Below are 25,879 nucleotides of genomic sequence, written 5' to 3'. Positions count from 1 at the left end.
TTCTGAGTTTAATTCCTTTATTTAATTATACATAAAGCTACTATATATGTCTATGACAAATAAGATAGAAAAGGGACAAAGCCTTCCCCAAAAGAACAAAAAGGGAAAAAGAACAAACAAATTATTTCTATTTCTTCTATATGGTAGTACTTTGTTGAGTACTGATGGAATAGATCAGTCAGAAGCATTCATTTCATTTTAATGTGTAGGTAAAATATAATTCCTTTTGGTATGTATTTTGCTTTGATATACATACAAAGATACTGTAATGAAGTTGTGCTACCTCATCTTACTCTCATTTGCAATACATTTACATAAACAAAAAAGGTAAATCCTACTGGAGGAGGACCTTTATCAGAGATATGCCCCAATGCAGTTAGAGAACACCAAGAAAAATCATTTCCTCTTCCTAGGCCTGAGATTCCTCATCTAAAAACTTAGAGTGAATGAGATGGTCTCCAAGTTTCTACGATTCATGTACACACATCAATTTTTATATCTGGATATAGAGTTAAGGCTATATATCCTGGCTTCATGATGCAAGGCTTGGCCAGGGTACTTGCTTAAAGCAAAAGTAATACATGTATCTTCTAAAAGCCATCTCTTTCTTCCTCTGCATTAGAAGTGGCAATGTCCCAAACAGGAGTCATTCCTTCAGCTTAGATCCTAGAGTAAAGAGGATACGCAGCAGGGTCACAACAGCTGACATTAACTAAATGAAATGCACCTTTTTTGTTGTTACTAAGCACAACCTAATAAAAATTAAAGGTAAGAATTTGCTAATTACTGAATGTCCATTCATAGTTAAACTTTAACACACAAAAATTCAAATTCAATTTAACAGAAAACTGATGAATTATGACATAATGGAAATAAGTTAAAAAGCAACTTTTAAAAACATATATAGTATTTGTAGTAAAAGAAATTGACTTTACATAAAATTTTCCTCATCATTTCCAGCTTGAATCCTTACAAGACTATTCCAAATAAGAATCAACATTTTTTAGAAATTGTTCTTCATCATTAAGATATTCCAAGATAATATTTCCACCATTATATAAAGGACAATCCTCCTTAGCAATCCAGGTTTCCAAAGTATGATCCAAGGGTAAGGCTTCTCCTGAAGTAATGTGACATAACCTTAATTTCTGTTAAGGGAAATAAATCATACTGTAATAAACAAACATGCTGGTATACAGTATCCTAAAGCTTTTAGAGAAAAATTATAACCAGTTGTTACCTTAGCTGTTAATTTGTTATTATCATTTTTAAGACTGGTTAAAGAAGCTGCAAAGTCTATGACCTTTCCAATGCTCCATCGGTGGCAAAAGAACATTGGTTTGCTCTTCTCTTTGCTCCCCTTAGGTAAGAAAACCTGAAAGTAAACTCTTTCTTTCTGTAAAGATAAAAAGTTAAAATACAGATTACACATTATATACATATATATGTGTGTGTATATATATATATATACACACACACACATATATATACACACACACACACTATATATATATATATATATATATATATATATATATATATATATGTATATATATGTATATATATAAAATAGAGAGCATCTGTTTTTGTTTGGTGACCTGTCTTCCTCTCTTCTCCTAGTTAGAGGATTACCCTCTAATGATGGATCTTTTAGTGGGAATACCAATCACAGTACCAAGAATCCACCTAAATGCATACGCATAGGACCTAAGGCTCTAGGCTAGGGTGGTCTGTGCAAAGACAAGCATGTGACATAAAATTAGGCCAATCAAGGTCCTTTCCCAGGATTTGATATTCAAGAACTAGGAGAAGGGAGGAGCCTTTTTTTTTTTTTTTTAGAGTTTGTTTTTTTGGGACACCTAGGTGGCTCAGTCAGTCAAGCATCTGCCTTCAACTCAGGTCATGATCCCAGGGTCCTGGGATCGAGCCCCACATCGGGCTCCCTGCTCAGCAGGGAGCCTGCTTCTCCCTTTCCCTCTGCCTGCCACTCCCCCTGCTTGTGTTCTGTCAAATAAATAAAATCTTTAAAAAAGGGGGTGCCTGGGTGGCTCAGTTGGTTAAGCGACTGCCTTCGGCTCAGGTCATGATCCTGGAGTCCTGGGATTGAGTCCCGCATCGGGCTCCCTGCTCAGCGGGGAGTCTGCTTCTCCCTCTGACCCTCCCCCCCTCATGCTCTATCTCATTCTCTCTCTCAAATAAATAAACAAAATCTTTAAAAAAAAAAAAATCTTTAAAAAAAGGAAAAAATTTAAAAGCTATAGCCTCACCAAAAACAAACAAACAAAAAACAAGCACCCTTGAGGATCAAAAATGAAACAAACACAAACAAGTGACAGGTCGGGAGACTGAGCCACAGACTTTCAAAGTCTGAGAAGAGGAAGCAGCAGTCAAGAGTTCAGCTGTGGGTTAGTGGGAAACAATAGTACCACATGGAGATGAAGCACCGGGATCGGGCGCACTGCCTGGAAGCAGAAGCTAGCGTGGGGCTTGTGCTGCAGTAAAGGACGCTGAAGAAGGTGCTGCTGAATGCTGACTTAAGCTACTGCTTACAAGAAATAATATTCAGGAAGGCAGAGAAGCACAGATAGAACCTCTTGACAGTGAGCAAAGCCAAGGTCTTCCAACTCAGTAAGTGGATCCACAATAATCTGAAAATCTCTGTAGAGCAAAAGCACAAACTGCCAATCTCAAACCTGGATTGTAATGGAAATCCTGAGTAAATGGGCCAGTGGAAGAAAATGCAAAATTGCCAGAGAGGGAGAGATGAGTGACCACAGTGAGCAATATAGTAAGAACCTCCTACTTAAGACAGACATGTGGAATCTATAAATGGAAATTCAAAACAAAGTTTAACTTACTATGGGCAGATGAACTAACTGAACTTGAAAAAGATACTTTTATGGACATATCCATAAAAAAAAGGATCAAGAAGGTGCGAATCAAAAATAGGCAGAAATTGGGCGCCTGGGTGGCTCAGTTGGTTAAGCGACTGCCTTCGGCTCAGGTCATGGTCCTGGAGTCCCTGGATCGAGTCCCACATCAGGCTCCCTGCTCGGCAGGGAGTCTGCTTCTCCCTCTGACCCTCCTCCCTCTCATGCTCTCTGTCTCTCGTTCTCTCTCTCTCAAATAAATAAATAAAATCTTTAAAAAAAAAAAAAAAATAGGCAGAAATGAAACAAGGCAAGCTATGAAGATCCAATGAGAAATTTAAAAATTTTTAAATATAGTTTCTGAAATAAATTCAAACAGGAGAAATTTCAATAATATTCAGTAAAAAGGTTTAACTGATTGGAAGATGTATTTGAGAAAGTCCTCTAGAATGCAGCACAAATAGACCAAGATAGAAATTATAAATCCCAAAAATGTCTAACAAGTTAAGAGAAGGAAGCAATATCAGAAATAATGACTAATTTTCCAAAAGTAAAAAAAAAAAGTCAAATTAAAAATGTACTTCCAGGGCCAACCTAAGCAATCAAAACAAATCCATATGTAGAAACATTGTATTGAAATTGGTATCATAGATAAACTCTTAACTACCAAAAAAAGATGGATTACCCATAAAGCAACAAGACTAACAGGTGTTTCCTCAGTAATAAACAGGGGCCAATGAATAGTGTATTAAGAGAGTTGAGAGAGTCTAATGGACAATCCAGTTCAAGTGAGGGCAAAATAAGGGCATTTTCAGAAGGCTGAAAGTTTACCAGTGAAGACTCTTAATGAATGAACTTAGCCAAAATAAAAGTGAGTCCTAAGGAAGGAGAAATTCAAAAAATATGTTGGTAAATTTGAACAGCTACTGACTTAAAAAGAATGTGTGAACAAAGATGTGATGAGACACACTCAACTGGAGAAAGCATGTTAAACTCGTCTTATTCAAGAGGATACAATATAAGTAAGTTTAGACTCTGAAAGAAAAGGAGGTAGTTATATATTTTAAAAATTAAAAATGTAAGCACATGCCTATTATTGCATTATAAAACATTACAATAGAGATTCTAGATAATACAGTACAAAAAAATGAATTAGGTAGTATAATTATTGAAAAATTAAAATTAAAACTATCCTTATTTGTTAATGGGGTATGATTATTTACCTAGGAAATGAAGGCACAGAAAAAAAAAAAATCAAAGAATTTGGTGATGTGACTGAATAAGATGAACAAACAGAAAACACCCTTTTTTCTCTGTATTAGCAGTAAGTACCTGGATATAGAGATAGGTGGAAATATTCTATTCACAACAGAAACAAAAGCCATGAGATAATTAGGGATGAAAATAAGGAATAAAATTTAAATGAAGAAAAACATAAAATGTTACAGAAGACAAAACAGGAGCTAAATAAATGAAGACTTCTAGGAATCTTAGACAGGAAGACAATGTTTTGTATCATACAGTGCGAATCCAAAGTGAATCCTTCAGGAATGATTTCAGTCAGGAGTTGCTAATAGTCCAAACTTGCTGGGAAAGTGAGTTTTACTTTACCTAACTTCACAGAAATCACTAGATAACATATCGATGGACCTTTTACATCAGTTACTTACACCTAGTGAGCAGGGAGGAAGCCAGAATCTCCACTACAAAGAGGAAGAGTTCAAGAGAGTATGAAATCCTCCTGAGAATAGCAAAGGGGGCTTCTCAAGAATGGCCAAATTTTTACATCCTGTGGGCACTATTATTTACAGCTTATATTCTTGTGGGAAACTGGGGGACATGGGAAGCCACATATCTAAGATCATGCTGTGTTCTCTCTTGCTATTTATAATGATTTCTGTCAGTTTCTCCATTTCTCCTTCAAAGAGCCTAAAATCTTTAAAGTTACCTACTGGAGTCTGTCACTCAAAATCCTGTCCCATCAAGACAACCATGAAAATCCTAAGAGGTGTTTGTTTTGTTTTTGTTTTAGTATAGTTGACATACAACGTTACATTAGTGTAAGTGTACAGCATAGTGATTTGACAAGTTTATACATTATGCTATGCTCACAAGTATAACTCCCATCTGGCCCCATACACCGCTATTACAGTATCATTGACTGTATTCCTAATGCTGTGCCTTTTATTCCCATGACTTATTCATTCCATAACTGGAAGCCTGTATCTCTCACTCCCCTTTACCCATTTTGGCCAAACCCCCAACCAGAAAGTTTTTTTAATTTGAATATAATAAGGATGAATAATATGGGTGAATAAAGAATAAAACTGCTAAGAAAAAATATAGATGGGGGCGCCTGGGTGGCTCAGTTGGTTAAGCGACTGCCTTCGGCTCAGGTCATGATCCTGGAGTCCCGGGATCGAGTCCCGCATCGGGCTCCCTGCTCAGCAGGGAGTCTGCTTCTCCCTCTGACCCTCCCCCCTCTCATGTACTCGCTCTCTCTCATTCTCTCTCTCTCAAATAAATAAATAAAATCTTTAAAAAAAAAAAAAAAGAAAAAATATAGATGGGACTTACATTACCATTTTAGAACATTCTATAAAGCTATTGCATCAAATCAATTTGGTACAGAAAAATGAGTAAAAAATGAATGGAATAAATAGGAAATCCAAAAATAGATCCAGTAAACATAAATCTTAAACTTATTATGAATTGAAATACCAAATATCACCTTCAATAGGAGAAATGATTTAATAATTGGTGATGACAAAACTAGCTAAAAAACTGGAAGAAAATAAAACTGGGTCCTTAGCTCACAGTATATGCTAAAAACAAATTCCAGATGGATTAAAGACAAATGCAAGATGCAAAAAAAGTAAAAATCCTAAAGAAAACCAAAGCAGGGAAAAAAAAAAAAAAGCAGACCTTAGAAAAAATTAAAACACTGATATGTCAATGAGATACATAAGTGAAATATATTTGATAGATTTTGGAAAAAATTTCCAAAGCAGGTTATAGATTTAAAAAAAATTAACATCTATTATATTCTAAGAGTTTCCATAAGTTGACCAAACAAGATAAAGACATGAGAATGGGTAAATGGACAACCAAAGAGAAAAATGATCAAAGGATATGCATGGGTGATTAAAAGAAGAGCAATTACACATGGCCAACATATTAAAAGACGCTCAAGGGACGCCTGGGTGGCTCAGTCGGTTAAGCGTCTGCCTTCAGCTCAGGTCATGATCGCGGGGTTCTGGGATGGAGCCCCCCATCAGGCTCCCTGCTTGGTGGGGAGCCTGCTTCTCCCTCTCCCTCTACCTGCTGCTACCCCTACTTGTGCTCTCTGACAAACAGATGAAATCTTTAAACAAAAACAAAAACGCTCAAACTGAACAGTGTAAAGGACATGCAAATTAAAGCAATTAGATCTTTTTATAGCCATTAGACTGGAAAACATTCAAAATGATGATAACAGCTACTGCAAACCAGGGGAAGAGGAAAGGGCACTCATTCTGGCCACAAGAGGCAGTATATTAAACTGGGTAGGTTGGCAGCCTCATCCCCTGAGTGATCTTCAGATTATTCATCTGTGAAATGAGGATATAGGATATAGACTATTCCAATACTTCCAGTTATGGAATATACCAGGAGAGTTGTGAGTATTGAGAGATAAAAAATTTAAAGGTAAGGAAATTGGGCTTTATTGGATATGTAAAAGAAGATCTGAGAAGAATTTTAAGCAGAGCAATAACATGACCTAATTTATACTTTTAAGATTTCTCTGGCTGCTGCATCAAAGCTAGATTGTGGGAAAGCAAATATGGACACAGGTAGAACAATTAGAAGATCATGTTAATCTAAGCATGCAAGAGACTGTATTGTGCCTTTTTATTTTCTGTATCTATGATGCTTTGACATCTGAGACCTGCTGAGGAGGCCTCCACTGTCCCTCTCAGGATCAGCTCATTCCTAGAGGTAGCACCTGTGAGTGTTCCCTTCATATGCAATCAAACCAATCAGAAGTCCATACCCCCAACCGCCTCCAGGGCCACTATTTCCCTAACCTCATCAACCCAGAGCCAAATACCAGACAACAAGGGGCTGCCCTAAACCCCAGAGCCCACTGAAATCATTTGAACTAACCAATCCTAAACCTGTTTAGGCTATCTCATCCATTCCTTCCCACAGAACCACAATAAGGCTCTTCCCCATGTTTTCTGCTCTCTCCCTCTGCCTCCTAACTGATCCTGGTGCTTCCCTGTATAAGTCTTCCCTCACCTTCTTCACCCGACTTGCATGGCAGGCTTGCACCTCTTGGGATCTGTAAGTATAATAATTTATTTCACCATACCTAAACATTAATAAAACCTACATTTTTAAAAAGAGATGTGGTGAATTGGGAGTGGGAGTAAAAGAAACAGAAAAGAGAACAAATTCAAGAGATATTTGCAAGGTACATTCAACAGAATTTGATAATGATATAGACTGGCAAGCTAGGAGGCAGTAAGCAAGTCTTCAAAAAAAAAAAATTTAAAGCCACAAAACAATGCTTGGCATAGTATAATCAGTCAATAAAGGCTGACTATAATAACTGCTGCTAGCTGAAATGTAAATTGTTGCAACTTTTTTATAAAGCAGTTTGCCAACAAAAAATTAAGATTTTTTTTTTTTTTTTTTAAAGATTTTATTTATTTATTTGACAGAGAGAGACACAGTGAGAGAGGGGAACACAAGCAGGGGGAGTGGGAGAGGGAGAAGCAGGCTTCCCGCTGAGCAGGGAGCCCGATGTGGGGCTCGATCCCAGGACCCCGGGATCACGACCTGAGCCGAAGGCAGACGCTTAACGACTGAGCCACCCAGGCGCCCCAAAAAATTAAGATTTAAAATACACATACCCTTTGACCAAGCAAACACATTCCTGGGAATTTAGCTCACATAAATAAGAAACCAGATTGAGACTACTTAGCACAATAGTCGAAACTGGAAACAAACTGAATGTTCATCAAGAGAAAAATGGCAAAATAAGACCTGTACATCCACACTGGAATTATTTACCCAGTTTTTAAAGAACGATTTAAAGCCACACCAGCTCCCTTGAGGGAATTTCTGCTGGGCATGAATGAAAAGGATAGAGAGAGATAAGGATATACAGCCTACCTAAAACCTGCCTTATTTTTATTTATAGCCATAATCACTACTGGACATGGTAGTATATATAATAATATTTAATAGCTATCTCGCCCCTTGGAATATAAACTCCATGTCAGCAAGGACTCTTATTTACTCTTGTATCTCCCTCCAGGGTCTGATATATAGTAGGTATTAAAAAAAAAAAAATGGTGACTAAATGATATGATGCCATCTTTATAAAATAATGAAATAATGACCAAAAGATACTTTGTGTTTGCATACATATACAAGTAAATATTTCCATTTATGTAAAATTATACACATGTATACACACATATACATAGGTATATATTATATATGTAAGTACATATGTTTCTAAATACAAACACACATTAATGCAAGGGGAAAAGTTATAGCTACAGACCTGTGGCACGCCCCATAATAAACTATTACCTGTGTTAAGAACATGGTTTCTGAAGCCAGCCCACCTGGTTTCAACTGGTAGTTCTCCACTTAGTAGCTATGCTACTAGCAAATTACTTGATCTTTTTTGTGCCTGAATTTTCTCCCTGTTAGGCAGAAATAATAGTGCCTATCTCACAAGCTTCTTGTGAGGATTAAATGTGTTAGAAGAGGGCCTGGAACAAAGTAAGTGCTATACAAGTTTTTACTATTATGTTTAAGTAATGAAACAACTGCAAAGTAATTTGAACAATATATTATTGGATACCTTAGGGCAGCCCTTCTCAACCTTGTCACTATTGATATTTTGGACCAGAAAATTCTTTTTTTTTTTTTTTTTTTTTTTAAGATTTTATTTATTTATTTAATTGAGAGAGAGAGAGACAGCGAGAGAGGGAACACAAGCGGGGGGGGGGGGGGAGAGGGAGAAGCAGGCTTCCCGCCGAGCAGAGAGCCTGATGTGGGGCTCGATCCCAGGACCCTGGGATCATGACCTGAGCCGAAGGCAGACGCTCAATGACTGAGCCACCCAGGCACCCCTGGACCAGAAAATTCTTTACTGTGGGCACTGTCCTATGCATAGTAGGAGGTTTAGCAGCATCTCTGGCCTACACCCACTAGATACCATAGGATCCCCATGTCCAATTGTGACAAAGCAACCCTAGGAGACAAAAATCACCCTCAGTTGAGAACCACTGCTTTAGTGGGAAGGACATGGGCAGAGGAGAGTGTGTTGCTTTTTCCCTTTATACAATCTTTTAAAAGTTACACTTGTAAAAGCATGTACTACGCTTGTAATTTTAAAACCATAAAATCAAGACTTCAAAAAAAGGAAAATAATAATCACTAAAAAATGACTATATTCAATGGTTTTAAACCAGCAGAATAAAAGGGAATATAGAAAATGTAATCAATACAAAAGACCTGAGGAGAGAGGAAATAATCAAAGGAAAAGGTTGATGAGCAAAAAGCATAAGATGGAAGAAATACATTCAAATGTATTAGTGATCACAATATAAATGGATTCAACTCACCTATAAAAGATACTATCAAACGGGATTAAAGAAAACAAAGTCCAGCTATATGCTGCTTACAAAAGACACCCTAAAACAAAACAGAGAAGTTAAATATAAAGGGATTTTAAAAAGCAACAGTTAAGCAGTCACTAAAAGAAAGCTAAGTGAAACAGTATTAGCATTCAAAATAGGATTTAAGGCAATTCATAAAGAAAAAATTCCATGTACCTGATAATATGTTTAGAAAACCATTAGAATTACAAGAAAGAAATCTGACAAAACCAGTTATAGTGGGAGATTTTAACACCCTCAGTCTCAAACTGATAGATCAAGCAGACCACAAATTAGTATGCACACACACGGACATGCATATGCATACATACAAATGGGGAAGGGGTGGTGGCAGGAGAAAGACTGCAAATGACAAAGCAAAAAGGGCAAAATGTAAATAATTGGTACATCTGGATAAAGAATATGGAAAAATTCTTTTTTAAAACTACCAAGTTACCAAATAAAAAAACCCCACACCCAAACAAGTATGTTAAAATAAATTCACTGCAAGAAAATGGAAAAAGATCAGAAAATCTAAGCAAAGCAGGTAAGAGGAAATATAAAGGCAGAATTTAGTGACACAGAAAGCTAAAGAAAAAAAAAAAGGCAAAAACAAAACAGTAGAGGTCAATAAAACCAAAATATGGTTCTCTAAAACTAAAATATAAATTAAAACACATACACAAACCTCTAGCAAGATTGTTCAAGGAGTAAACAAAATACAAATGAAAAATATTAACAATGAAATGGAATGACTACTAAAGACAATAGAGATTTTGGAACATAAGAATAACTTGAACTTTATAACAAACTGGAAAATCTACATCAAATAGTAAATTTTAAGACAAATTAATATTTATTAAAATTTGGGGTGCCTGGGTGGCTCAGTTGGTTAAGTGTCCAACTCTTGATTTCACCTCAGGTCATGATCTCAAGGTCGTGAGATCCGAGCCCCATGTCTGGCTCTGCGCTCAGTAAGGAGTCTGCTTGAGATTCTCTCTCTCCCTCAACGTCTCCCCCTGCTCGGGTGCTCCAATTCTCTCTTTAATAAATAAAATCCTTAAAAAAAAATTTACCAAAATTTAAGAAAGGACTATCTAAATAAACCAAGAACTTTTAACACATTGAAATAGTATTCAAAATATTCCCCTCAAAAAAGGTAACAGATTCAAAGGTTGTAACACCCTTTAAAACAACACTTCAGTAATAATCACTAAAGAACAAATAATAATCACTTCAAGAATAATCCCCACTCACTACAAAGATTTCAAAGAATAAAAAAAGCTACTCAATCTTAGGTGTATAATATTGGTGCTAATATCAAACACTAAATAATACATTAGCTAATCACTTAGCAGGGCATTTTAAAAGAATTACATATCAGCATCAAGTAGTATATTCTGGAATATGTGGGTGAGTCAACAAAAAAATTGATTAATGTAATTTAAAACATTTGTAAGGAAAGAAAAGACACCTGTTATCCTACTGGATGTAGAAAAAAAAAAAAACTTACAGTAAGAATTCATAGCTATTCATGATATAGATTCCTAGCAAACTAGGAATAGAAAGAAGTACTGCTAACCTGAAAAAGCTACTACCAAAGATTTACAGCAAATATAGTATTTAATGATGAAACTTTAAAGTCATTTGCATTAAAGTCAGAAAAATGATGAAGATGCTTACCATCACCCACATTATTCAAGACTGTTCTGGAGATCTCAGCCAATGCACTAAGATAAATAAGGAGAAGAAAAGAAAATTTGGGGGAAAAAACCCCACAAAACTGTCATTCACAGAAGATATGGCTGCACAGAAAACATCCCAGAAAATCTACAAACTATGGGAAGTATTAGATTACTTGCTAGAGAGAAGGACAACATACAACAACGAGCAATAACCAGTTAGGAAAATATAATTTTTTTTTTTTTAAAAGCTATCACTTACAATGGCAACAAAAATGACAAGGAGCCTAAGATGTATAAATATGTATAAGCATTATAAAATGTTAAAGACCTTAAAAAAAAAAAAAAAAAAAAAGACCTAAAGAAAAATTGGAAATCATAGATGTGGATGGTAAGATTCAAAACTCTAAAGATGTCAACTACCTCTAATCTAAAATTTAATAATTCCTATCAAAATTGCAATTTCAAAGAACAGGACAAAGTGATCCTAAAATTTTTACAAATGAATAAACTGCCAAGAATAGATGTGGTTGAAAGCAAAGAATAAGGTGGAATGACTTATCCTACTTATTATAAAGCTATGATAATTAAGACAGTTTGCTATTAATGCAAAGATAGACAAACAGACCAAAGGAACTGAATTGAGATCCATAAATTAGTCCTACATGTATAGAACAATCTGGTGTATGACAAAGGTTTCATTATAAGGATGAACTCTTCAATATCTTATGTTACTACAATAGGAAATCCCGGCGGGGGGCGGGGGGGCGGGGGGCGGGAGTGTCTCTACTTCACTTACAACTAAATTCCAAATGGAACAAAGAGTTGATAATTTTTTTTTTTTAACTTTTAAAGGGAAGTATAAGAAAATAACTTATTTCAAAAAGCACAAATCTTAAGGAAATTAAATTTGAGTACATTAAAATTCTCAAGTCTGAACCACTAAAGAGATCAAAACCAAAGTGAAGACAAGCCAGACTGAGAAGATATGTGAAATCCATTTACTCAAGAAAGCATTAGAATTCAGAATACATAAAAAATTCTATAACTTTTTTAAAGTGCAAAAAAAAAAAAAAAAAAAGGAAAACAAAACCCAAAACACCCAACAGAAAAAATGTGCAAAGCACATGAATAGTTCACAGACATAAAATGGCCAATAAATCAATGCAAAGTAGCTGAACCTTATCAGTCACAAAGGAAATTCAACTTTAAACTTCAGTAAGTTTAGAAACAAGAAACACAAACTCTCAGACACTACAGGAAGGAGATAAATCAGTACAACCACTGACAATAGAAAGTTGATAATATCTAGTAAAGCTGAAGATGAGCAAACCCCATGACCCAGCTTTTCTACTTCTAGATATATTCCCTAAAGTAGCATTTTTCAATCTGATTGATGGTCTCAATCCTTTAAGGGTTATAAAATCAACAATCTTTAAAATAAAACAGAACAAAAAACATCAGAGTATGTAACACATAAGGCTAGTATATAACAAAGCTAGGTATTACTTACTAAAACTGTGTTAAGGTATGTACATATATATATGTATGCATGAATGTACATACGTACTGGGAGATTATATATAATATAATTGATATTATGGAGTCTTAAAGGGACCACCCTAGAAAAATGTTCCCATACATACACAAGGATTTTCACTATTAGAACAGTTTATAATAGCAAAAAAATTGGAAAAAATCTGAATCTTGTTCGTTAGGAAAATGGATAAATTGTGGTATATTCATACTATGGATTAATGTGCACCTACCAAAATGAATGAACTAGACTAAATGTATCAGCATGGATAAGTGTTAAGAACATGATGCCAATTGAAAAGAAGTTGAAAAAGAATACATATGCTTCACTGACACTTCTGTAAAGTGAAAAAAAAAACCTTAAAACTATATACCATATAATACCAGTAACAATACATATCAGGTTCAGATTAGTCGTTCCTTGACGGGTGGGAAGAGTAAAAAGGGAGCTTCAACCATATATGGAACATTTCTGTTTTTCAAAAATCTCTGAAACCAACCTGTGGCAATGACTTATCTCCATCAGCATGCATTTTTAACTTCATCAATGCTACCTTTGCAGCTGTTTCACTATTTTTTGCACCTTTACGTCGTTTACTTGCTGTCTCTCCGGTCTTAGAATCTAAGAAATAAGTATAAGCATATAATCACATAGAATTTTTACATTACATTTTCCAGAGTTCTATTAATTACTATTTATTAGTTATGGCCTTGAAATGTACACAAATTACATACAATGGAGCTATACAGAGACCACATTCATTTTTGTTGGTATTATATTTACATGACCATTATAAAAATACCATTGAGGTTGATCTAAGCCATCTCCATATCAAAAACTCACTGTTATGTGCTTCTTTCTAATTTAAGCCTATTTAATCCAAAACAATCACTAACACTTCTGCAGAAAACTTTAAGAGTTGGTTATAGAAAATTTTAAATAAAGGTACTATCCTTAATACAGAATGAAAATTCTGAACATATTGGCAGAGAGACTGGTCTAAGTCATAGATACATTCTTCCTGGCACCTCAGATTATCAGCAGCATTCACAGGACAGCTGATGAGACTTAAGATTAGTATTTAAAGAAAGCAAACCACTACATTGGCTTTATGAATACCATGTCTAGCCATGACAGTTAACCAGGTGATCTGGCCCAGTAAAAGAACATCTGGTAGGGTACTTCCATAGAGTTTCCAATTTTTCACTGGTCAGGTAGGACTTGTGAGAAATACAGTCACAAAAATGTCATCAAGATCTATACCAAGTTACAAACATTGAGGCCATGAAAAACACCTTCCATAACGTGAAAGCTGAAATAAGCAGCAGGACCCCGTAACTAACAGATACACAGCCGTAAGGAAACAACAAAACAAGCTTTCTAGATACTTGCCAATAATGTCTTTAACAAGTTTCTGAGTGGCAGCCATACGAGGCTTAGGAATTTCCAGTTTTTCACATTCATGATCTGACTGATGACGGTGCCTATGAGCAACAGAAGAGTGACACTAGTTCGTGTATTTGCATACGACTTATACAGATATACAGAATTTGAATGGCCTCAGTGATCACCTCAGGCAAAAATTCTTCTCACAATAAGGACATTTAACTGGCACAAGCTCTCTTTCAGCACAGTCCTTGAATGAGCATGGGTAAGAGGTAGGCTTATCTGACTTCAGGCTCTCATTGATTATAGTCACCTGAAAATGTACAAAGAGGGAAATGGCATTATATCTTTCACATTTAAAGAAAATCAACATCTATTTTGGAAGGCAACATTCATACCATTTTTGCTTAAACTTGTCAGAACAACCTACATACTCTCACATAACATTATAATAAGTGTGTGAGAAATGATTACTCTGCTGACTGTTCTACATTTTCATAACTTTCTTCCTGTGGTATATTTATCTTCTAAGTCAAGTTAAAATTACTATTCAGTTACTCTTCATAATTTTAGTCTTTTATGCTGTATCAGTCCTAAACAAAGATGCCCACATAATAATATGCTTAGGTGATCATTTCATCAACCCTCAATTGGCAAGTCATAACTACTTTCTATGCTGATTTTAGCAAGTTAAAATATATATTTGAGAAAACTTAGAAGTATGTTTATCCATGATATAGAAGGTTAAAGATAGTTTTTACAATGATACATTCTCTATTCTGCATTTATTCTTATATTACCAACAAATATTGAGGAAGAAGAGATTTTACAAGATTAAAAAAAAAAAAAAAAATCCAAGTCAGGCTAGTTTGAGTTTTAAGTAACTAGGTTTCTAGAGTTGAATATATTTAGTGAAATAATTTTTTAAAAATCTACAACCAAAGGGCATTCCTCTATATATATGGTAGTTATATCCTGTTGGAATTGACTATTTTTTCCAGATTTGGTCTAATGGTAAAATTGTTTTCATTTCATTATTTAAGGAGATCTAATTGACATTCTATGAGAGACATTCATAGAACTCAAATGATATAAGAAAAAGGAAAGCACAGAGAAGATTTACAAGCTGTAGAACATTAATATGTTTACTATATGACTATTTCTCTCCAATTAATCCTGCATAATACCAAAATGTTAATTTTTATTTTCCTCACATAAATCTCCTAAACCTCAAAGGACCAGATTTGGACTGGAGCTCATTTAACCTTAATTTTCTACAATTGAGAAAACAGATACAAAAATCCTTAGTAAAGTGCTTGGTAAATGCTGGGCAGGAATAAATATCAACTGAAGAATGTGAGGCACATGCTTTCTGCCAAATCGAGTGGATTCAGTTTAACTTCCTGCCTTTCTCTGACCAAAGGCGATGAAGCAACTTATAAATTTGATAAAATTACATTTGACATGGTGGGCTCAGCCTTCTCTTCTTCCCTCTTGGAACTGAGCTGCCCTCAAGGCCTAACCTGGGGAAGCACGGCTGTGAATAGTGGGAAAATCCGCCTATTTCTGGATTTCCTTTGCAGCCTGCACTACACTACACTACACCAAGCTTCATCACTCAGTTATCCTTTTTGAGTAGTAACAAGGATATTTTGGCTTCTATCTAACAGCTCTCATTAATCTCTCAATTTGATCGGAATTGGGGTGAGGATTTTATTGGACTACAGGTTTGTTCCTGGTGATCTAAGGCCGACCGAGTCAGAACAACTTGTAACCACCAAATCCTAACACTAGGAAGTAGGGAAAATGAACAAAATGGTGAAGGAAAACTTGAAGGAATATATGATGAGGATGTTAACTCCACTGTATATTTATAAATATAGAGCCTAAAGCTGTAAGTGGGCTACCTAAACATAACTGCAATGTACAAGATTTATAGCAATTTATAAATATCAAGAAGACCAATTTTTCTTTAAAACAAACTGAGAAAAATAACAGAAAATGAACTAAGAGCCTCTTTACATAATCAGTTTAGTATGCCAAATTTTAATCTGTGGTACCTTGACTAGTTTTAAATTCAATCAAATTCTGAATGAAAGTACATAAATACAAACATTTTATTAGGACAACTAATAACATACCTCAGGACAGCTGTGTGACTCCCTGGTTCTGTGTTCAAGGCTTAAATAATTAAAAAAAAAAAGTTTAAATGCAATCAAATAATGTACTTAAAGATAATTGCAGTAATTAGAGATATTTTAATGGTTAGTATCCTTAATATTACTCACACTACATTAACTCTGCATATAAGAATAAACTGAAATGCCAGATAAATTAAAGATAGAACATCTATAGTCTCAAAAGTTTCAAAACCCAACTGTTCAACTTCAGTATGAATAAAAACAATTCACCACTCTAAACTACCTCTGACAGTCCGTTAAGCGTCTGCCTTGGGCTCAGGTCATGATCTCAGGGGTCCTGGGATCCAGTCCCGCATGGGGCTCCCTGCTTGGCAGGGAGTCTGCTTCTCCCTCTCCTTCTGCCCCTCCCCTTGCTCGTGCTCTCTCTCAAATAAAATCTTAAAAAAAAAAAAAAAAAAAGAAAAAAGCCTAAAACACAAAAGTTTAATTACAAAGAAAAGACATTTTCCAAAATCTTTGGTTAGTTCCCAGGTTTTACTTTACATGTGATGTGTGTGCAAAGGACATGTGATATCCAATTTAAGAAATGTATAGGTTGGGCTCTTCATTTTAATTAATAAAGTACCTGGATTGTTTTCTACCATATTTTTTTTTTTTTTTTTAAGATTTTGTCAGAGAGAGAGAGAACATGTGCACAAGCAGGGGGGGAGCGGCAGGCAGAGGGAGAAGCAGGCTCCCCGCTGAGCAAGAAGCTGGATGCCAGACTGGATCCCAGGACCCTGGGATCATGACCTGAGCCAAAGGCAGATGTTCACCTGACTGAGCCACCCAGGCGTCTCTTCTATCATATTCTTTATACTGTGGATATGTTCTCTCCCTGTGATTTCAAGACACAAATGTTAAGTTTTACGTAAAAAAAAAAAAAAAAATCACACACAAATTCATTTCTGAAAGTTTAAAGTTTACCCACATAGATACACAAGTAATTAGGGCCTAGGACTATATTTTCTAAGTAATTACTATAATATAAAATATTAATGGCTAAAATAAAAATTATTTAAATTATTCTGCTTTTCAGAAATAAATTTCTTATTACAAACACTAAAATTACTTCCAAATCCTGTATAAAAATTTAACTTACCAAAATACTCCTGAACAACCATCACATACAAATGGAAGAAAATCTAAAATTGAGGGAAAAATGTTATATGCACTGGTCAGTATCTGATTTTGATTTAGTTTTCTTAAACAAAAAGATTCTTAAAGTACTGAACTACATCTACAGAAGAACTCTTCTTTTTGACCAATATCCTAGTGTAGGAATTAATGGTTAAACAAAAGCTATCACAACCTCAAGCACTCTGGGAATGACTGGATTATCAGGAGAAAAGTTCCTTGTAGTAGCATGCTAAATCAGGAAAAAAAAAAAAAGTACTGGGATTTTTTGGATGCCCAGATTTATTATGTGTTGTTTCTGAGTACTGTATGCTGCAAAAATCCTGCATTTGAAGTGAAAATCCTGGGTTTCAATTCTGATTCCACAGTTACTAATGTAGCAATGCTAAGCAAACTGTTTAATAGTAAAGTTTTGTGGGGGATAAGAGGAAGATGTCAGCATAGGAGGATCCTGAGCTCATCTCCCACAGACACACCAAGATAACAGCTACATCTGAAAAACACCTGAAAACATGAAACAGACCTTCCCGCTTAATCCTACAGAGGGAGGACACACTGGAAGGGTAGGAGGGGTGGAGACACAGTTGGGAACCAAGCCTGTGGTAAGACTAACCATAAATAGGAGGAACACAAGCACAGAAAAGCTAGAGGATCAGAGAGCCCAAACCAGGCACCCCAGCTACTGGGAACCTGAACTGGGAAGAGGAGTCCTCATAATATCGGGCTGTGAAAACCAGTGAGGCTAAACTTCAAATTTTTAAAATCAGCAGGGCTCTCCTCCAGGTATTTTAAAAATCTCTGAGAACTGGAGGCAATAGTAAACTGAGTCCCCACCCTTAAAAAGCTAGAATAAATAACTGCTGGCAACTAGCACAGAAACAGCAGTTTGAAAAACACCTGGGATATTCATGAAGGCGATTTATTTACTAATCTCAGAATGTGCGCTAGAGGGACAGGATCTTCAGACTTCTCCAAGAACAGAAGTGCTAGAGGGCGCTTTTCTTTTCCTCTCCCAGTTTCGATAGCTGGACACTTGGAGGAACCAGCACTAACACTTTCCAACTACCTTGCTAGCACGGTGTGTCTGCCCATGCATTCACCTACGTTCCCACCCCATCCAATCTGCTCACCTCAGCAGACTCCCTCCAAAGTGGCTCCTCTCCTGCCATACCTGCAAGCAGTCCCAGCAGGCACCAGTGCCACTCCAAAGTGACTCCTGCCATGGGGAGAGGGGGATAACCCCACACACCAGCACACCCAAAGTTCCAGCAACTTTTAGCAGGCCACACAGGGAGAAAGCCCTGCCATTCAGTGGGGCCACAGAGGCTGACTGCACACACCTAGTCTGATTGCTGGCTCACTCACTTACAAGCCCACCAAGGCCTCTCAACAGTGCAGGAGCCAAACTCTGCCCAGTGTGCCCAGAGCAAGCAAAGTAGGTCACTGCAGCCAACGGGGCTGAAGGCAAATGAGGCTCAGCCACAACAGTAGTGTGCATGCAGCCCACAGAGAAGACAGCCCTGGAGCACCTGGTTCTGGTGACCAAGCGGCATTGTACTACAAGGCACCACAGGACCTCTTCAATACACATACACTAACTTTCAAGACCAAGATACATAGCTGATCTCCCAAATTCATGGAAGCAGAGTTACACAATATGAGACAGAGGAATATGTCCCAAATTAAAGAACAAGACAAAAATCACAGCAAAAGAGTTAAAAGAAACTGCGATAAGCAATATGCCCAATAAAGAAAACACGTAATAGTCACAAAGATACTCACTGGACCTGAGAAAAGAGTGGATGAATTCAGTGAGAACTTCAATGTCGACATAGAAAATGTAAAACAGAACCAGTCAGAGATGAAGAATTCAATAGATGAAATAAACACACTAGAGAGAACAGATAAGGGGAGGCAGAGGAACAGATCAACACTCTAGAAGACAGGATAATGAAAAGCAACCAAGCTGGAGTAAAAAGAAGAAAAAATAATAGGATAAGGGAACTCAGCATCATCAAGTGTACTAACATTCATATTACAGGGATCCCAGAAGAAGAGAGAAGGGGGCAGAAAACTTATCTCAGGAAGGAAACAGACATCCATATCCAGCAAAGAGAACCTCCAACAAGATGAACCCAAGGAGGTCCATACCAAGACACATAATAAATTAACATGACAAAAAGTAATAATAGATAATTTTAGGGGCACCTGGATGGCTCAGTTAAGCATCGGACTCTTGATTTCAGCTCAGGTCATGATCTCAGGGTTGTGAGATCGAGCTCTGCATCGGGCTCCGTGCTGGGCATGGAGGCTGCTTAATATTCTCTCTCTTCTTCTCCCTTTGCCCCCTCCACCTGTCCCCTCTAAAAAGGGTAATTTTAAAAGCAGAAAAAACAAAAAACAAAAAAACAGGTATATACAAGGAAAACCCCATAAGGCTATTAGCTGACTTTTCAGTAGAAACTTTATAGGCCACAAGACAGTGGCATGATGGGGCGCCTGGGTGGCTCAGTCGTTAAGTGTCTGCCTTCAGCTCAGGTCATGATCCCAGGGTCCTGGGATCGAGCCTCACATCGAGCTCTCTGCTTGGCGGGAAGCCTGCTTCTCCCTCTCCCACTCCCCCTGCTTGTGTTCCCTTTCTCACTGTCTTTCTCTGTCAAATAAATAAATAAAATCTTTAAAAAAAAAAAAAAATAGTGGCATGATATATTTGAAGTATTGAAAAGAAAAAACCTGCAACCAAAAATACTTTACCCAGCAAGGTTATCATTCAGAGTAGAAGGAGGGATCCAGTCTCCCAGATAAATAAAACTTAAAGGAGTTCATCACCACTACATGAGCTTTACACAAAACACTGAAGAGAATTGTGAGTAGAAAGAAAAGGCCCTAACTAGAAGAAACTTATGAAAGGAAAATATTTCACAGGTAAGAGTAAACATATAATAAAGTAGTAGATAAATCACTTACAAAACCAGCATGGCGGTTAAAAAGCAGTAAAATGAATTATATCTACAAAAATAAGAGATACACAAAATGATGTAAAACAGGACATATACATAAAATGTGGGTGGGGGAGTAAAAATATAATGCTTTTAGAATGTGTTCAAGTGTAAGCAACTACATCAATTTAATATAAACTGCCATATGTATGTTATATATGAACCTCATAATAACCACGAATCAAAAACCTATTAAGAGATACACAAATACATAATAAAGAGAAAGGAATCCAAGCCTAACACTAAAGAAAGTCATCAAGCCACAAGAGGGCAAGAGAAGAGGAAAAGAACAGGAGAACTACAAAAACAACCATAAAGTAAGTAACAAAATGGCAATAAGTACAGACTTATCAATAATTACTTTAAATGTAAATGGACTACATGCTCCAATCAAAAGATATAGGGCGACCAAATGGATTAAAAACAAGAACCATCTATATGTGGCCTACAAGGGACTCTCTTCAGACCTAAGGGACACACATACAAACTGAAAGTGAAGGGCTGGAAAAACATACCATGCAAATGGAAGCCAAAATACTTAGAGCAAACAAAATAGACTTCAAAACAAGCACTGTAACAAGAAACAAAGAATGGCACTACATAATGATAAAAGGAACAATCCAACAAGAGGATATAACAAGTATCTATATACCCAACATAGGAGCACTCAAATACATAAAGCAATTACTAACAAGGGGAAATTGACAGCAATACAATACCAGTGGGGCATTTTAACAACTCACTTGTATCAATGGGTAGAGCATCCAAACAGAAAATCAATATGGAAACAGTGACTTTGAACAAAGCATTAGACCAGAGGGACCTAATACATACACAGAATATTCTATCCAAAAACAGCAGGATACATTCTTTTCAAGCACACATGCCATCTATATATCTCTAAGATAGATAACCTCTTAGGCTACAAAACTAGTCTCAATAAATTTAGGAAGACTCAAATCATTATCAAGCATCTTTTTTAACCACAAAGGAGAAACTAGAAATCAGTTACAAGAAAAAATCTGGAAAGAAAATAAATACTTGGAGGCTAAATAACATGCTACCAAACAATGAATGGATAACCAAGAAATCAAAAAGGAAATCAAAAAATACATGGAGACAAATGAAAATGAAAACACACTGGTCTAAAATCTTATATGGTCAAGTAACCTACAACAAAGGAGGCAAGAATATACAATGGAAAAAGACAGTCTCTTCAACAAATGGTGTTGGGGAAAGCTAGACAACTACCTGTAAAATAATGAAACTGAAAAAATTTCTTATGCCAGACACAAAAATAAACTGAAAATGTATTAAGACCTACATGTGAGACCTAAAACCATAAAACTCCTAGGAGAGAATATTGGCAGTAATTTCTTTGACTTCCATCAGCATTAGCAACATTTTCTAGGTAGGTCTCCTAAGGCAAGGGTAACAAAAAATAAACTTGGAATTATAACAAAAAGTTTCTGTGAATTGAAGGAAACCATTAACAAAAAGGCAACCTACTGAATGGGAGAAGATATTTGCAAATGATACATCTGATAAGGACTTAATATCCAAGATATATAAAGAGCTTATACAACTCAAAATAAAAAAAAAAATAACCTGATTTTAAAAAACGGGCAGAGGCCCTGAATAGACCTTTCTCCAAAGAAGACACAGAAACGGCCAACAGACAAATGAAAAGATGCGTAAGTCACTAAGCCTCAGGAAAATGCAACTGAGATATCACCTTGTACCCGTTACAAAGGCTCTTTAAAAAATTTGAAGTAGAAATACCATACGATCCAATCATTCCACTACTGGCTATGGATCTAAAAAAAATAAAAACACTAATTCGAATAGATATATGCACCCCTATGTTTACTGCAGCATTATTTTCAATAGCCAAGATATGGAAGCAACCCAAATGTCCAATGACAGATGAATGGATAAAGAAGATGTGGTACGTAAATATACTATGGAATATTACTCAACCATAAAAAAAGGAGATCTTGCCATTTGTGACAACATGCATGGACTAGAGGGTATCATGCTAAATGGAATAAGACAGAACAGACCATATGATTTCACTTACACGTGGAACTTAACAAAACAAACAAATCAAAGAACTGATTCTTAAATACACAAACTGCTGGTTGCCAGAGGAGGGGTGGGTGGGAGAATGGGTGAAATAGATAAAGGGGATTAAGAGGTACAAACTTCCAGTTATAAAATAATTAAGTCACAGAAAAGAAAGCATAGGGAATATAGTCAGTAATATAATAACATTGGATGATGACAACGGTGAATTGCTGAATCTATAGATTGTGCACCTGAAACTAATATAACATTGTATGTTGATTATGTCAATTAAAAAGTTATAGAAAAATAAGATGACTCATCTATATTACTCAGTAAAAAATTTAGTAAAGCTTTGGATATATATGTGTGTGTATATATATATATATATATTTGATATAGAATGTAGTATAGTATGTCTGTGTATGCATACAAAACCAAAGCTCTATTAGGTGATATAGATATAAGCATATCAGATCTGTGTACATATATGTGTATATATATATTTCTAGACTGTATGTCACACCTACTTCATAGAGTAACTGCAAAAACCAAATGAGATATATGTAAAAGAATAGTAAGTAACTAATTAATTAAGAATCATTGCAACAATTAACTTGTTTTGAATATACTGAACTCTGAGAAAAATCCTGTGATGACTTGGGGGAAATATGTTGAAAGAAATTTCAGAAATTCAATAGATAAATTGATTGATACTGCCAAATTTAATCCTGAGTTGTTTCCTTCCTTTCTGTTGAGGAACAACAGGTAGTTGTTCGGAAATGAATTTCTGAAAAGCAGACAAAAAGTATCCACTCTTCCACTAGATATAATCACTCTCTAAATTGTTTTGCTTGTACCTCATACTACAGTATACAGTCAAGTGAAGCTGGATGTGTCCAATCGTGCAACTTTTACAAAGTGAAAACAAAAGGCACTACACTTTAGAGAAGAGTACAATTGCCCCCAAAAAGGTCTCATGCTACAGGGTACCTTAACCAAAACAGAAAGAGGTCCTATCATAACCCAAAGGGATCCCTGGATAATTGTGCTTGTGGGACAAGGGGGACTGAATACAGTTCTTCCTCTACTGCAGAAGTAGGCCAAGTGAATGGACACTGTTGTTCTGAAGGTATGATACCGTGAGCATGTTTCATACCAAAAAACTATGTATTCATTTGTCAGCGGGAGGAAACTGAAGCATATAATACTCTAACTTTTATGTCTCTTTCAAATTAGAAAAAATGTACATGCTTGCTATTTTGAGACTTCTGGTGATGAGGTATTAAATACAAACCAAGAGGACCTAGAGGGAAGAGTCAAGATCAAGATAGTTTTCTATCTTTCTATCCATCCAGAAGCTAAACGAAATTTAGGATACTCAATACCCTCTAAATCCTAACCCCCTCTCCACTACTCCAGAAGAGCTAAGCCCTGGCCTCATTTCATATATATTTGTATTTTAAGAGATCCCTGAAGTTGGCACATACCATGGATGTAGTAATCAGGTATACCAGAGATAAACATTACAGTCAAAACCCAATTGGCTGAGCTTCTCTATGAAAGATCTACAAGGAAATATAGGTTTCCTGAATGGCTAGCCATGACAGCGGGTGGTAAAATATACACATACAGACTGTAAGTGACAAGAACCTAGAAGGGATTGTGCCCTTTTGCCCACAGCAGGTATCACTAATCAATCGTGGCATTCTCACTAAAACTGGGCTAAATCTCGAGAGTTCTCCTTTCACCGGGTACCTACAACCAATAACTGAAGCTGCAATGAGAGATGAAACCTATTTGCCACCCTATGTAGTAACAGTCAAATGTGACAGCACACATTTGGAGCAAAACCCAGGTACCAAAGACTGAGCATTCTGTATCGCTCTAATGCTTTGGAAACTTGCCTGTCCAGATGTAGGACATCCTAAAGCTTGTGCCACATTACCACTGGCTATTAGATTGGGCTAGGTGTACCACAGTCTCTCAGTTCACTGTAGAGAGAAGTTCGCCTTATTAATGCTCCAAAATACAGATTATTCTGAAAGCTTTTCTATGGAAAAGACTGTATTTTATACCCTCCTATGTAGTTCCAGCACCAAAATTGATGCTTGGTAAATGTTTGTTGAGTCAGTAATATTCAATCAAAGAATGACAGAACTGAGTGAGCATAATGATCATCTAGCAGAATGGTCTGAGGATGAGAATCTGCTAAAAGCTAAGCGCATTCGCACGAGAAGCCGCGAAGACCAGGTGAAAAACTGATCTCGCCCAACTCCATCTGACAAGTAAGTACAGAAAATTTGGAAAGAAAAGTGGCTTGCCCAAGGTCGTAGTGGCGGGATCAGAGGGGAACACAAGTCTCCCGACAAAAGAAAGGAGTGGGAGGGACAAAACAAGTTCTTGGCCAGGCACACTCGAAAAACAAAGGGAACATGCAAGGCACGTTCTCGGAAATTGCATGGTTCGCTTCTAAAGAGACCACAAGTCTCTTCCAAAAACCCAGGGGCAAGAAAAAATACCAACACATCCCACTGCAGACCCAAGAGGGACGAACTCACCCTGCCTCCTCAGACTTCACCGCGCCCCACCACCTCCCCTCACCCGCCACCACTCTCCGTGAAGGCATAGTGGGATCCAGGTCTACCACGCCCGTGGCTAAGGACTGCTAGGTCACCTCGCTGCCGGCAATGCTCCACCTGACAGTGCTGCCCTATGTCCAACTCCGCCATCACAGCGCCGCAAGAGGCAGGGCTACCGCGCACGCGCGGCGCCCCCTGGGAGTGTGGCGGGCCGCGGGGCGGAGCCTGCCGCGCGCCTGGCGCGTCCGCCGGAAGAAGTCCCGCTGTTGTGAGTGCGTTGAGTTGTGAGTGTATATGCGATCTAGGCGTCTAGCGAGGCGGCGTGAAGAAAAGTGAGTTCGTCTGTTTGTCTTTTTCCTGGGCGGAAGTCTTCGCGGCCAGTCCTTAAGGAAATACCGAGTTACCCTTCTGGAAGGCTGCGTGCTGAAGTTCCCTCCGTGCTGCAACCCAAATTGGGGACGACCTCGCAAAGATGGTGTTTTTTTTAATTGATGTAAATCTCCGAACCGGCACAGCGCCTGGCACAAGTATTTGCAATAATCAAGTGAAGGACCTTATTCAATTCCGTATTTGTCCTGCACCAGTGTTAGTTACTTAATAATATAGTTTAAAGTAAATCCCTCTTGCAAGGGATTCATTAGGCTTGTTGAAAAGTAAGGGTTTTTTCTTTATTTGTATTTTTTTTTAATGGGGGGGGTTGTAGCTTTTGAGGTCCCAAGTGTGTACTGAACCGCATTGAGTTCCTCAGTTTAGAGAGCCCCGTCTCATTTAACACAACTC

The 25,879-nt window shown here is 36.9% G+C and overlaps 1 protein-coding gene across 3 annotated transcripts; it reads right to left on the bottom strand.

The window, feature by feature from the left end:
• Nucleotides 1-25,281, bottom strand: ZFAND1 (zinc finger AN1-type containing 1). Of its 3 annotated transcripts, XM_078072277.1 has the most exons (9): nt 25,195-25,281; nt 17,420-17,462; nt 16,279-16,318; nt 14,323-14,450; nt 14,144-14,235; nt 13,251-13,372; nt 1,241-1,396; nt 936-1,148; nt 1-666 (listed from the first exon to the last, which is right to left on the bottom strand). In XM_078072277.1, the coding sequence occupies exons 1-8, from the start codon at nt 25,247-25,249 to the stop codon at nt 978-980; spliced, it is 807 nt and encodes a 268-aa protein (XP_077928403.1). In that variant the 5' UTR covers nt 25,250-25,281; the 3' UTR covers nt 1-666; nt 936-977. The 3 variants fall into 3 exon arrangements, with proteins under 3 accessions (XP_077928403.1, XP_035956700.2, XP_035956701.2); XM_036100807.2 differs by having other exon boundaries at nt 1-1,148; XM_036100808.2 differs by having other exon boundaries at nt 1-1,148; nt 25,122-25,247.
• Nucleotides 25,282-25,879: the final 598 nt, after the last annotated feature.

The sequence above is a fragment of the Halichoerus grypus genome, chromosome 5 (genome assembly GCF_964656455.1).
Source record: "Halichoerus grypus chromosome 5, mHalGry1.hap1.1, whole genome shotgun sequence".
NCBI lineage: Eukaryota > Metazoa > Chordata > Mammalia > Carnivora > Phocidae > Halichoerus > Halichoerus grypus.
This window is presented reverse-complemented; position numbering and strand designations above follow the sequence as displayed.